General features: G+C 34.9%; 1 protein-coding gene across 1 annotated transcript in view; it reads right to left on the bottom strand.

Moving 5' to 3' along the window:
* Positions 1–14,862, bottom strand: part of LOC145994858 (uncharacterized) — a 66,598-nt gene that overhangs the window by 18,004 nt on the left and 33,732 nt on the right. The window contains exons 11-12 of the mRNA XM_083131256.1: positions 9,048–9,176; positions 8,138–8,231 (exon numbers count right to left, since the gene is read on the bottom strand). Coding sequence (XP_082987382.1) covers positions 8,138–8,231; positions 9,048–9,176 — 223 coding nt within the window. The remainder of the gene's footprint in view (positions 1–8,137; positions 8,232–9,047; positions 9,177–14,862) is intronic.

The raw sequence follows: 14,862 nt of genomic DNA, 5'->3' as shown, positions 1-14,862 counted from the left end.
TGGACAACCTTCAGCTCCATGTTTTGTTTTCGAACCACATCTATAGCAAATCCAGTTAAAATTCCGTGGACTATCTTGTTGCAATTGTGCTTTATAACAATTCTTTACCTCTAATTTGTTCTTGTACATACTTCTTGGTGTGTATGTGTTAACTTTGTGGATGTTTGAGTCTTGCTGAATATGGCTACCAAATCTGTCTAGTACTTCATGATTCCTAATGTAATCACAAACATCTTTGTACGTCTTTGGAGTCTCCATAATTAACTTCCTTTTTAATGTACCTTCCTCAAGTCCAAAAATTGTTTGTTGCTTTAATTCATTATCAAACTCTTCTGGCTTAAACCCACATGTTAATGACAACTTTTTAATTCGTGATATATAGTCATCCATTGATTCACCATTTTCTTTTTTAGCATTTTTAAATTTATATATCTCAAGCAACTTGTTTGTTTTAGGTTCATAAATATCAACGAGTTCAGTCAACAAAACTTCGACAGGAAAACTACTAGGATCATTTGGAGCTAATTTAATATACAATGCCTCATAAGCATTATTTCCAATTACTGATAACAATAAATGAACCTTTTTATCTTCTTTAACTTCTTGTGCCTTTAAAAATGAATCAAATCTTCGCACATAAGCTTTAATATTACTTCCTACCTCATAGGACTCAAAGAATGGTAACGTATTCATTTTTCAAACTTCTTACAGTAGATTTGAATCTTCTATTCAACTACAATAATTTTGTTAATTGTTCAACTCACAAATGTATCCAATCCATCGTCGCCACTTATCGTGTATTATATTTTAAAGAACTTTTTTAATGAAACACTTGGGTTCAAATATTTTTATATTAACTCCATAACACATGTATGTATAAAATCAACAACCAGTAACTATAACAACAATAATATATATGGCTGTTTCAGCCCATGGCTTCATAATAACTAATATATAACAAGAGGAAGCGGATTTAATCCCACGTAAGTAGTAAAGAACACACAATACAGTAGTATAGTAGAAAATAATTATTTTGTGATTAATGTAAAAACTATGATTCATGAATTTACTTGGAAAGGCAGATGGAAATGTACCCACGTTTTGTACTGTTTGCATAATACAGTTCAAGTGTAAAAGTCACATGCACACCACGCATACGTCATTCCACTACGTTAGAACATTAGGAAACCCGACTTTTCGACAATACCTCGTATAATTCTTAAACCGGAAGTCGGGTGGCATTTTCATTGTCAGCTTCGTGTTCAGCATCATGGATTGATAAAGAAAAGTGAATTTTCATCCATGTCGCAAAAAAAAAAAAAATTAAAATTTGTTGACCACTGTAATTTAACCTTGATTGTAACAGATTACTCTGCGAAAAACAAATCACAAGATTACAACTCTAGAGTTTCAAGAGTAATCCTTACGAATACTTTCATTCAACTTCTTATGCATATTTCCATAACAACATGAGGTTGCATATAAAGCATTGTGTTCCCAAAACTGTTTATCGTTCAATTTCCAACATGAACATTGAAACATGAATGTTTTGGTGATGTTGCATTTAGAGCCGAAGGAAGGAATTTTGTGAGTGGAATAGATTTTTATGTGAATAAATATGATGTTTCAATCATTGTCTTGGGGAAAAGATCGTTTAATTATTGCTTTTCTTGTTTGTTGTGGACGAAAAAATTGTGACAAGAAATTTACATTAGGTATTACATCAAAAAAATGTGGAAGCTGACCCGGGATTGAACCAACACCTCAAAGAGAAAAGATGAACGTAAGAAGAGGTATGATCGTCGGACAAGTTACCACTACGCTTCAGATGTTCTGAGCGTGTGTGCATGTTTAGTAATACCAAATACTTTTACACATGGACGTAAAGAGAACTACTCGTTGTAGCACATTTGTCATAATTATTCTTTATTTGTTCATTAAATTAAACTAATGTAATTTTAAATAATGGTTAATTTATTTTATTATTCTTGACATCTCTTTCTGTTATGAATTCGTACGAAACGTTTCATGGTTGAATGTTATTGGATGTTGTCTTTGAACCAACTTCAACATAACGTGATTAACTATACCAATAGAGGACCTTATTTCCCTTGAACTACGCTCTAAACAGAGGCATGCAACATTTCTTTCTTCAACCTCGAGAAGAATGGAGCTCTACGACAAATCCACAAGAGAAAAGGTGATCAGTTTAATTCAGGGAGCTTGTTTGTCACCTCGTTTAGCTGTATTGATCAAGTTTTGAATAGAGTAATCTTCTCAGACAAAAAAGTATTTATTTTCTATTGCAAATGATGGTCCGGTTCTGGTCTACTGGCATTAAGGACAATGATTTGATCCCCGTTTTGTTGCTAATTCACGTCACATGAGCGTGCCTGTCTGGGGTTGGACATATCTCGGTGGCGGAGGTGACCTACACCGCATAGGACGTCTCAACGGGATACAGTATGTGCACATTTTGGAGCATGTTATGGTTCCTGGCGTGCGAGCTTTGTATCCCGAAGTAACTATTGACTTCCAGCAAGACCACTCCCCCAGCCATGATTCAGCCATTGTTCAGCATTGGTTTTCTGAACGAAACAACATAAATCTAATTGACTGGCCACCCATGTGATGTTATATCAACCCCATTGAAAATATGTGGGCCGAAGTCGTTCGGTGTTTGAAAGAAAACTGGATTGATCCACCACCTCGAAGAAGTGAAGAACTATTTGACCACGTCAACAATGCCTGGACGTGTGCACTTCACACAGGTATATTCGACATCTTGTGCAATCCGTTCCTCGACGCCTCATAGATGCAAGTGGTTACTGGACAAGATATTAAATAAATATTCAATTTTCCCAAACATTCCTTTTCAGTACTAACAAATTTAAAAAAATACACCCATGTAAGAAATATTTCGGAACCTTTCATATTATTGTCTTATAGGCCTTAATATAAATGAAAATATCCAGATGAAGTGAGGGTCGAATCCTTATCACAGACACAAGTGGAACTAGAAATGCCACAAAGCTACAACAGAGTGAACTCCACAGCTAATATGATATCTTACTTTTTTGTTTGCTATTCATGCATACACCTATTCCATCTGGAAAACGGTTTTCTTTTAAAGATTTAGATCGAAAGAGTTTCGTTCACTAATTTAGGCCATAAAGATCATAAAGCACAGTCATTCATTAGTTATTTCCTTGCTTTGTTGGGGATTTTCCTGTAACGAAACCACTGATTTGCAGCTAAAATCGAGCCTCCCTTACCTGCTTCTCCTACAGACTTTAAAACGTGTCCGTTTATCGTCTGTGCAATTGCCTTGTTAAATTATGTTACATTGCACCTCAGGGAGAGAGAGAGAGAGTAAGAAGTTGTGTAGCTTGTGGAAAGCAGACTAGAAATATATTCAACACTTCATAGAAAAATATGTTTACAACTGGAAAGTATGGAACGATTTTTTCGCGAAAGAAGAACTGTTGTAAGAGGAAAGTGAACATACATATAGGTTTTTTGTTTTTTTAATCACAAGACCGAGTTGGACACAGCAACGACGTTACAAGAAAACAACCCCTAGTTACCTTCAGTCCAGAAACGTCTTGTCAATTTCTAAACTTATTATTATTGACTCATAATGTGTGTTAACAACTTATGATGCATAGCTGAATGAAATAACAAGTTTCTTGCCTAAAATATTGACAATCAACCGAATTTCATTGAATTTCTAACTAGTATCGAGTCAGAGAAAATCGAACTGAGCTAAAGGAACCTTCCTTGAAGTATAGCTATATATAATAACCCATGGTGCGACATCCCTCGAAGGGCCTTGGCCTATCTCCCAACTGCCGGTCTTCCTCCCATAATCCTACCTAGTGGTGTGAAGTTCTTCAAACGGTAATGAGGTGACGTGGGGTCAGCACGTCGAACCCTCAGCCGTCATAGGAGATTTTTATGACCGGGTTACGCTTATCACTCGTAACTTCCTAATTTCCTCACGTTGGTGTGTTGCCATATACACAGGCCAAATACCCAGAGACTGAACCCAGGCAGACTCAAACCCATGTGTGAAGTTAACAATGCAAAATCTTCTGTTCCCCCACCTACAATTTTCCACTTTACACTACACCTCTACAGAAATGTCTATGTCTTCATCTCTCGAACAGAGTACTTAAAATAACGTGAGCATGTCGGCGTGGTGTAGGAGGATCATGTTTGCTTGTGGAATCAAAAGTCGTTCATTCAAACTTCTTGCTTCTTTACAAGGACTTTTTCAGAAAGTAAACGGCCTTGGACGAGAATACTTATCTACATTTCTGAGAAATTTCCGTTTATATTTATGTAATTTACTTCCAGCATTTCGTGAAGACGTTTTATTCGTAATAAGCAAGATGCAGGATGGAATGAGAAGAAACATGTGATGTTAATTCTGAGGTGGGTAGTTTCAAACACAAAATATAGCATAAAATTTGTGGTTGTATCATGGAAAATAAATTGAAGAGCGCAAGCAAACAACATTCTATTCGTATATATATTTGTATTGTCTACTCAGTCTGTCCTCGACCAGCCCTGAAGATGACTCCGTGAAGGAGCCGAAAGCTTGGAAGAACTCCGAAGTGCTTTTTATCGTGCTGTTTGTGTGTTATTTTAGTGTTTTAACAAATATGTTTCCAGCACGTGACGTAAGAAGTTTTCTACAGTCTTACAAACAGACTTATCGGGACTCAACCTACATTATAAACTGGAATCCGAACCAATGTGTAATGTGACTCCACTGGGTGTCGAGCCCGGAACCCATTGATTACAACATCCTGTCAAGAATAGATGTTAATGACATGTAAGTTCTTTTCTTAATATGTGTTAACTTATGACAGCTGAATGAAAGGAAAAGTTTTTTTCTGAAATCCTGCCAATCACTGAAAGATTAAGAACATTAGTAGAAGCATTACTTGAGGCACGCACAGTGGCGACGATTAGGGAGGTGTGGAGGGGCAGTTGCCCCCGCACTATGCTAAACCTTATCTACCAAGGGAAGAAAGTAAACTGTCCTTGCCTCCCACCAGTTTTGGTACCTTATCCCATCAGTTTTGGAACTCAATCGCCGCCACTGAGCATGCATCGCATAAATATTTACAGTAATATCATATAATCTTATATTACAACACTTCGTACTCGGTAAATAAAATGGAAAAAAATAATCAGGAAAGGGTGGGATTTGAACCTAGGAATGTTTTGATCTTGACGAAAACAGTAAAAAAAAAGTGCTGTCATCTAACAAACTACTCCAGACGGAAAACTCAGTAAAGCACGTTGATCTCAGTTGAAGCAACCTTGTGCCGGAGTTTCGAACCATTTTTCGCCAAGAACCAAATAATTTCATCATTTGTATTTCTACCTATATGTCAAATCACAAACCCTGACACCTTCTGTAAACAAAACCACCTGCATGCAGAAAGCATTGCAAACTCATAGAAGTAATATAATCCACACGAAAATCCAGCGTTGTTACAGGATTCATTACGTAAGGTAAAACAATGGCTAATTTGTAGTATGGGATATGCTGCCGCAAATGACGTCTCACTTTAAACCCAATGCTCTTTCTTTTTTTACTTATTGCTTCACCTTTATGGTTAACTCTTTGCACCAGTAATCATTTCCCATAAATTTGGCTTCTTTCTTTGAATATATTTTACTTGCATTTTTTAGACAAAATGATATAACATGGTAATGTATATTTCTAAGGATGATATAGATAGGAGTGTATTTGAAATTTGTTTGTAGATTTTATTTAAATTGTATCTTATGTAAATAAAATATATAATGGGCATAAACAGTCATATGCATTGCTGTAAGTCCAATAAATATATTGATGATGATCAAAACAAGACAAAAAGTTCGTAAATTTATTGCGGTTGGAAACTTTGACAAGCATCCTAATAACGATTTTTGTTCCGCCAAATATAGTGCAATTCGTAAAATAACTTGGTGACATGGCAAGGCAAGATAAGTGTGAACATTTTGTAGTAACATAACTTTCAATGAGCTTAGAGATTTGTGTACATAATGATATTTTATAACATTGGTTATTTTCTAAAAATAATCATGTGAACAGCAAGGAAGTAGTGCAACTTAGTAATATTGCCTGACTTAGCCTTAGAAAAATAATATGCCGAGTTCTATGCGTGAGGGAAAGTCTCCGTGTTCTCCGAGCTTGTTTTCAAAACACCAGCAAGGACAGCCTTTGCAAAGGGGTGAGAAACAGATTCTACTCAATATTTATGTAACGTTCTGTCAGTAGTATCCTGAGAAACCAGTAAATGAAGTGGTTAAGTTGGTATCCCAGTGCAGTGGTGTGTCAGTGTCTGCAGTTTTAAGGGTTATGAAAGAGAGAATGACAGGGAGAGTAACAATGTATGCGGCTGCATATTCGTCTGATGTTTTGAGAACGGGTTCTCACATTCAAAGGCTCTTATATAAAATGAATAGGTGCGGTGAACTATGAGTGTAACAGCAGATGATTGCGGTCATGGATCAGCTGACGCGGAGTGATACATCGAATCGGTGAGACCGTTTGTTTACAGAAGGTCTCAGGGATGGTGATTTAGACCTTAAGTTTTGTGTCTACTCATGTATTTTATTACTGCTTTAGGGTATCTTAACTTCATGGAATATGAAAGAATGAAAAAAAATAATAATAAGAGTGTTTCCATTTAGGAAGAAGAAATGTTGCAAAGTTGGCTACTTTTAGTTGGCTCCAAAGCGCTATGCTGCCAAATTTACGAATTCCGGACTTTGAAATTTTTCAGGGGGATCAAATAAGATGTTGCGAAGTGTACACAAATCTCTAAGCTCATTGAAAGTTACAATGCATATTCCTACAAAATGTTCACACTTATCTTGCCTTGCTATGTCACCAAGTTATTTTACGAAGTGCACTATATTTGGTGGAATAAAAATCGTTATTAGGATGCTTGTCAAAGTTTCCAACCACAATAAATTTACGAACTTTCTTTGTCTTGTTTTGATCATCATCATCAATATATTTATTGGACTTATAGCATTGCATATGGCTGTTTATGACCATTATATATTTTATTTACATTAGATACAATTTACATAAAATCTACAAACAAATTTCAATATCTATATCAAGCCTTAGAAATATACATTACCATGTTATATGATTTTGTCTAAAAAAAATGCAAGTAAAATATATTCAATTCGCATGCAAGAAAGAAGCCAAATTTATGGGAAATGATTACTGGTGCAAAGAGTTAACCATAAAGGTGAAGCAATAAGTACAAAAGAAAGAGCATTGGGGTTAAAGTGAGACGTCATTTGTGGCAGCATATCCCATACTACAAATTCGCCGTTGTTTTACCTTACGTAATGAATTCTCTAACAACACTGGATTTTTGTGTGGATTATTTTACTTCTATGGTTTGCAATGCTTTCTGCATGCACGTGGTTTTGTTTACAGAAGGTCTCAGGGTTGGTGATTTGAACTTGAGAAATAGATGAATTTAATGTATTCCTGCATCTGATAATTTGCGGCAGACATTTCCTTGAACACAACGATCTCTCAGAAAGTGTGAATACCTGGTTAAGCAACATTCTAAAATAAGAAGTTCATAACCTGGTGCTCGTATGAGGAGTGCCTCAACAATTGTGGACACAATGCTGAATTTCCAACATCTTTATCATAATGATATACATTTCTAAATATCCTTTTACTTATACAATGAACAAAAGAAATAAAAGACAAACAAAATTTGTTTCGCTATGCTAGGAGATGCAAAAGTAGGTAGCTGGTAGAATTTGCACTGTTGCCATATTGCTGCTCACCTCTTAATTTGTTCAGAGGTCTGAGATATAGTAGTCCCCTATTGTAAAATAAAGTGGCATCAATCTCTTTTGGAGAGACCATGGAAAGACAATATTATTTCCCTTTGGAGGGAGAGTTGAGCTTTGGATGAGCCAATGTTGAATGCTGAATATTGCCACATCATACATAGGAACCAGCGATTTTTGACCTTTGCTCGCCTTATTCTAGCCTGGTGCACCAGCACACTTCTGCCCAGCTGCCTCATTTCACTGTTACAGATATAAGTAATTAAATTATTTGAGCACATACCTGAGTTGCCTCTTTGTACAAGCGAATGATACCATTTGAGATAAAGATCCTTTGGTGTCCTTTTAGGGTGGAATTGGTATGCCCTACGAATTGCCTACAATAAAAATGTGGAAAAGGCATCATTATTCATGGTGACTACAATTTCATAAAAAGAAAATTCACTGACTTTTCCAGATCAAATCATTAAATCAATTGGTGTGAATGAACACATATGGAAGAAGGTCACCATATCTTAGTTGGAACAAGAACACTCACATTTAACCAAGTTCTAGAAGATTCACTCTTAACATGTAAAGGTGATGGAAACTGAACAATAATTAATTGTTGGTAGGGAGAGGGAAGCAAATAGTTAAGTATCAGATGACAAGTTTCCATGATACTTGAAATATATTGACTAACGAATAACAAAGATAAAAAAGTCAAAACAATTATAGTGCAAGTAATACTAAATTATAATAAAATAAATAATAATTACTCCAGATAAGTGTCTGTAATCTTTTCAGACATTTTCATGATTTCGAGACGTAGAATCCAGGGAATTCTAACACCAATTATTCTTAGATATGGAAGAAATTTAGTCTTATTTTTTCTTACCTATGTTGGAAATTTAAAAAAATTGTATTCTGCTGTGCTGTCACTAAATCTATTATTAGATATCAGCTACAATGCAGAGAAAATAAATATATTGCTCAAGACGTTAAAGACAACATTCATGTAGAGCTCACTGAACTACAGTCTGTGACTAGGAACTAGTGCAAGATATTTCACTCATTTCAAAGAAGAAAAAATCCATAACAATTTTACTGATAAAGCAATAATCTGATGAAACAGAACAAGTTCAGATACAAAACCTGTCCCATTCTTCAATACTTCAACAAAAATACTCCCACTGTAAGTATACACAAATTACCTGGAAATCTAGGCCATACTTTTCAATCCCACTTATGAGGTTTTCGATTTCCTTCCGAGTATACTTCAACTGATGTCCTCTTCCATATGACCGTTTCCTCCTTTTCAACTTTGGGACATAGTCTTCACTCTGGAAGTGAAGTAAGTATTTTTATTTCAGTGGATAAGAGATACAATTACCCACCCCCCAAATGAATTTGTACACAACATAAATTTTATATATGCTCAGTGGTGAAAACTATTTGAAGGGTCAAAATTACTTAACAGGAAAAAAAGCCTCGACTAAATACTGACTAATGATTCAAATCTATTACAGCTTAGCAATAAATTAGCACATTAAAAGAAAAACAGGGATTTTATTAAAAATATAGTATCTGGCCTCCACATTTCCATAACCAGTCTCTGCATATTCTTTTTCAGTTAAAACATTTTTTTTTATTAAAAGATGTTTTAATTATTGTGAAAAAAACATTTGAAGTAAAACGTATTCCCTTTTCAAAATAATAATTATGAGAACAAAATACAATTACTGTCTCATTATTTTACTTTTTTTGTGCGAATAAAAGGTTATTAACAAAATACTTCAGTTCTCCATAGTTTTCTGCACTACTTACACATGCATTTTTCTTATTTGCTTCTTTCATGTTACCTTCACTCTTTCTAGCACAAGTTGTGCCATATTGACTCCCATATTACATATCCCTGGTCATAGAAACCTACAATGACTGGGAGTTCGTCATGCTGACCACACATCACCCTGTAACTGGTTGGATGTTGTATATTAACCCGTGGCACAACAGCCTGTTGTGTCACAGGTTAATATTATACGTATATCTGTAATCACAAATTGCTGTCACATATGATGACTATGGGAAGGAGTCGAAAGGTTGGAACAAATTTTAGTGTTTTCTTTATTGTTGTGTTGCGTCATCCTTTTGAAGAAAATCACTGTTTCATGATCTTGTGCAAACCTTTTAGCTCAAGTTAAAAACAATGAAAGTAATCTGATTCTTTGAGGGTCATAGAGCACATTTTGCAAGAATGCCCTTGTAGGCATGCAATCCTTATGAGGAAAAAAATGTGGGGTGTGGCTGCAAAATGTCACCTGGGTCGCAAACTTCGCATGCAGTGTTTTAAGTTCCACTGGCACCCATCTAGTGGGTGACTTGCTTTACACTCAACAAAATGGATTTTTTTGCAAATTGTGGACTGTAGCCCCAGTTGCATGAATGCCATATTTTTAAAGTATTTCTTTTAAATGAACTAGATAGCCATCTGAAATAGCTAGTAATGGATATAACTTATTGAAATTTTACATGAAAATTGCTGTTCAACCAAGAATTGAATGTTTTTGGCAACAGCATTCTGTGCCAATGACTCTACCAATGAGCTACCATGCACCTTGCAATATCCACAACTTACATTTTTCTTGGTTTTCATAATGCCATTTTCTACCTTTGAACATGTAAAAGATAGTGCCACCTTCCTTCAATTGAGGAAACTACTCTAAATGAGCCATCTTCACATAATCTTTCAATACGTAATAATAGCATATACGTTGATTAATTTGCCTTATCATTAATTAATAAGTAGGGCTGAGCCATTACTAATGTATCAGTATGAGGGAGCATCAGTTCAAATTTAATCAGTAATACTTTTCTAGAGTCTTAAGGGGGTTCTAAAGCCATGCTAAAGCATAGACCCAAATTTCTAAGGATAACCGTACAACTAATATAGATTCGGTAAGGAAGAAATTTTCCGATATAAAAGATTGTTTTATTCACTAGAACATGTGAACCTTATAATTTTGTTACGATTGAAGGGATTTAAGTAAATAACAGAAAATATAAGGTCTCCGTCATGTTCAAACTGCTGCGTACAGATGGCGCTGAAGTGGTAGTTTTGTTAATACCGGTGCATTTTCTTTCTTTTATGACTAGTATGGAAGATTTCGTGGTGAAACAAAGATCACATGTTCTTCCCGCAAGCATCTGAAATACTATGTGAAGAAATGAAAACATTTCGTACCTTCAGAGAGTAGTGCTTATCATTAAAATTTTTGAAGTGGCGTTTCGTCGCAATATACTCCGTGGTGAAAATTTTAGCATACGCTGTTGCCAAGATTTCACTCCGTGCTTTCTAACGATATGATCAATGCAAGTTCTTGAAAAAGTGAAAATCAAAGCAAGCTACCAGAGGATATCGAATCCCGTACAGATACGAGAACAAGGGAACAAATATTCCACGGAGGATGTTAATAAGCTGAACAAGCTCGAAGGTAAGTATTAATATTTAATTGCATGTTGCTTAATATTATCCGTCAAAAGCAAAATGTTTGAAATATAGGCAAAATGTATAATTTATTTACAGGTTGTTGAAGAAATATCTTCTGATGTAATTTCGGTGAGAGTATCGTTTGAACCTTATCAATTTTTTAAACACTGCATGACTTTTTTACTTCCAAACGAAGTTTATAATTCTTTGTAAATGTAAAATTAGAATAGAATGTTATATTTTACGTTAGGCATAATCCTAATAACTACCGTTTTGAGATCATTACTATCGCATAAAATATAAGTAGCTTAACATAGATTCTATTTGATATAATTAAATCAATATTGCATAAAATGCTCTATTTTCATTCCTGTAAGTTAATTTCCAAACCTAGGAAACTCGTGCCATTCACATGTACAACCTCGGAATGTTTATTACAAATTAGTAGTTTGTTTAAATGTTTTTTACTTTGCCCTTGTACATGGTTGAAACGAGTACTTTCTGACCTATTTTCTACAAGAGTTTTTTTTATTTTAATTTTTGAAGCAGCTCGCAAATATTCATATGTATTAAGCAGGTCAGGTTTGATTCGAATAGATGTAATGTGAGATCCCTGAATGTTTGCAAGTTTCGGACACATTTCTGTTTTCTTCCTTTACATCAACACGTCAGAAAACCGGTTCTGTAAACTGTATGAAGCTCTTCTGTTTTCTTGTCCTTTTGTAACTTAGGACGACTCATAATGAGAGTGCATATCGTCCAATAACTTGATGCTGTATATATTTAAAGTGTAAAAGTACACCCTAACAGTTATGAGACTAATGTCTTACCGTCTATCGAACACAAGTCTGTATGTTTACTGAGAATTTCCAAATGAGTACCGGTATAGGTAAATGAAGGTACTAGTTCCCATACTTGCAAGTACAAGGCCAATAATTTAATTGTGGATGACACAGAGCTTCATAGAAATCATAATTTGTCCTGATTATGCTACGTATATTTGGTTCAATATCAGATTGGATTTCAGTAGCCGTTTGTACTAAATAGTTACTTCGAATACCAGTGAGTATGAAGCTTGACTAGTTTTTCTCTCAGACCTATGACTGATTGATTTTGCATGAATGTCTGATATTATCATTCCATACAGTTAAATGTTTTAAAAATGTTTTTTTTTTTTTTTTTTGCTTCTTGGATGGTCCACTATGTAGGACTTCCGTGTATACAAATTTAGCCTGATTAACTTTACCCCACAAGACTACTTCTGACATCGATATTCTGACCTAAAAATATCACGAAACAGTATTAACATTCCATGCAGATAAAAGTTTTTTTTAAGCTTTTTTGCTTCTTGGCTGGTCTACTATAATAATTCAAATACAATTATAGTAGGAACTGAATTTCCATTTCATAATGTATGTCTGTTATTTTACCTCCAACTTCTGCTCCTTGGGACAATGAGGATGAATAATGATTTGATAAAATGGATAATTGGAACAAAGATAATGATATAAATACATACATGAAACTAGGATTCGAACCTGGATGAACCTCACTCCATATAGCGTTGCAATCATCACTCTACTATGAAAATATTTCTAACAATTAGTTTGCAAATTTCTGTTTTAGGCTCATCATATTTAACATTCATTATAAAGTTAGATCACTGAAGTGAGCTCATATCGTGAACCAAACAGCCCTTTAATAACAGGACGATATCGTTAAGCATTATAGTGCCGATTAGATCCAGTATTTTCAAATCAATTTACACAACATCTGTAAGTTCCATTATTAACTTAACTTTTATAAGGTTGTAACAATGTAATATCAATATTTTTTAAACATGTTTTGTAAGTTCATAGTCTCATATACGATGTTTTTTTTTGTTTGTTCCTTTTGCAGATGAGCATTTGAGAAACTAATCGAAGTGTCTTCTACCAATAGTAAAGAGCATTCTTGAAATTTGTAGAAAAGGACAATAGGTTTGACCGACAATGGCAGTTGCGTACCATGGCAGTTGGTGTATAAGCTTCTACGGAATATAAATCAACAAAGTGGACTATTTGAACTTTACATGGAAGAGTACATACATATTTGCTTGCTAGCGTAGACACTTGATTGAATTGTGATGATTTACTAGAAATCAAGAGTCCAAAATATGCTCAAGAAATTATGTTTCAAGCCTTCATAATATCTGATAGCAAGTGGTCTTCAATTGTAAATTGTATATTAGAGGAAACAGGAGGGAAAATAAACAATGCGAGGGGTGTGACTTACTTGTCTTGTCTGTCAAGCATTTGGCACGCATTCATTCTTGTAAGTTGAAATCTTGAGAGGTGTTTTCAAAAACCCTAAGAAAATAAATTTCTTCCTGAATTCGATGATGATTTGTAAAAAGCATATCTCTCAGACAGTGGTGGCAATTAGGGGGAGGGGCAGATGGTCCCCACTTTTACCCCAATACTATACAAAACTTTATCTACCAAGGGAAATTAAAGTGTCCTTGCACTCTCCCAGTTTTGGAACCCAATCGCCAACACTGCTCTCAGAGAACGCAATAATGTTTTGCAGGGTACGATAAAGAAAAATAATAAATATACATTAAAACAACAACGTAAATATGATTTTATATATCCCGAAAATCTAGTTTTAGTAGTCCCTGTAAACAATTATTTGTAAGCTATTGAACTTCTATTCTAATGGTATTAATTACTGTATTGTATCTTCCCTCGAAATACGTTTTTAAGTCTACTTTATACACAGAAAGGCTAATTGGGACTGGACCTACAGTTTAAAGTGGGATCCAAACCACTATATACAGTCACTGGCAATAAAAATGGGACACCTATATTCTTAAATACCTGCATCCCTGCAATGCGTTATGTGTGTTGCCTAACTCAACGGCAGTGACAGAACTTGCCATTGAAAATTTGCTATTACAATTCACTCATCGCCGTAGATTTAGACAACACACAAGACGCATTGCAGAGAAGGGAGACTTTCAGGATCTAGTTGTCCCATTGTGGTTGTCTAGTTGTTGTCCAATTTTTATTGACGATCACTGTACACTCACCGTCTATCGAACCTGGGACTCCTGTATTACAAGGTGATTACGTTACCACTTTGCCAAGCGGGAGGCTCAACTTCCCTCGCAATTCATACCAATATGTTGCTGAACTCGATGATATATCAGCAGTGTTTGAATAGTTACTCTTTAAAAGTAACTCCGAGTTAATCACTTGAGAAAGTAATTCGCATATAATTACTGTTATTACTGTTCTTTAGAAAGTACTTGACAGTTATTATTACAGTTACTTTACTCTAGATTTGTTTCATCTCGTAAGACGTTGTTCGGATCATGAGTTGCAAGCGCGATGTCCTTTTCTTCACCGATGACCACCAAATGCTTAGCATTAAGTTTCATGAAATTATAACTTATTTCTTACATTTCATGTATAAAGATTGAGGCAATAAAATTCATAGTAAACTTCTGTTACAAAGCAATGACGATTAACATTTCATTTTATTTTGTTGAGCAAAAAATA

The sequence above is a fragment of the Lepisma saccharinum genome, chromosome 11, assembly GCF_977018435.1.
Source record: "Lepisma saccharinum chromosome 11, izLepSacc3.1, whole genome shotgun sequence".
Taxonomy (NCBI): domain Eukaryota; kingdom Metazoa; phylum Arthropoda; class Insecta; order Zygentoma; family Lepismatidae; genus Lepisma; species Lepisma saccharinum.
The sequence above is the reverse complement of the archived record's forward strand: the minus strand, read 5'-3'. Positions and strand labels throughout refer to the sequence as shown.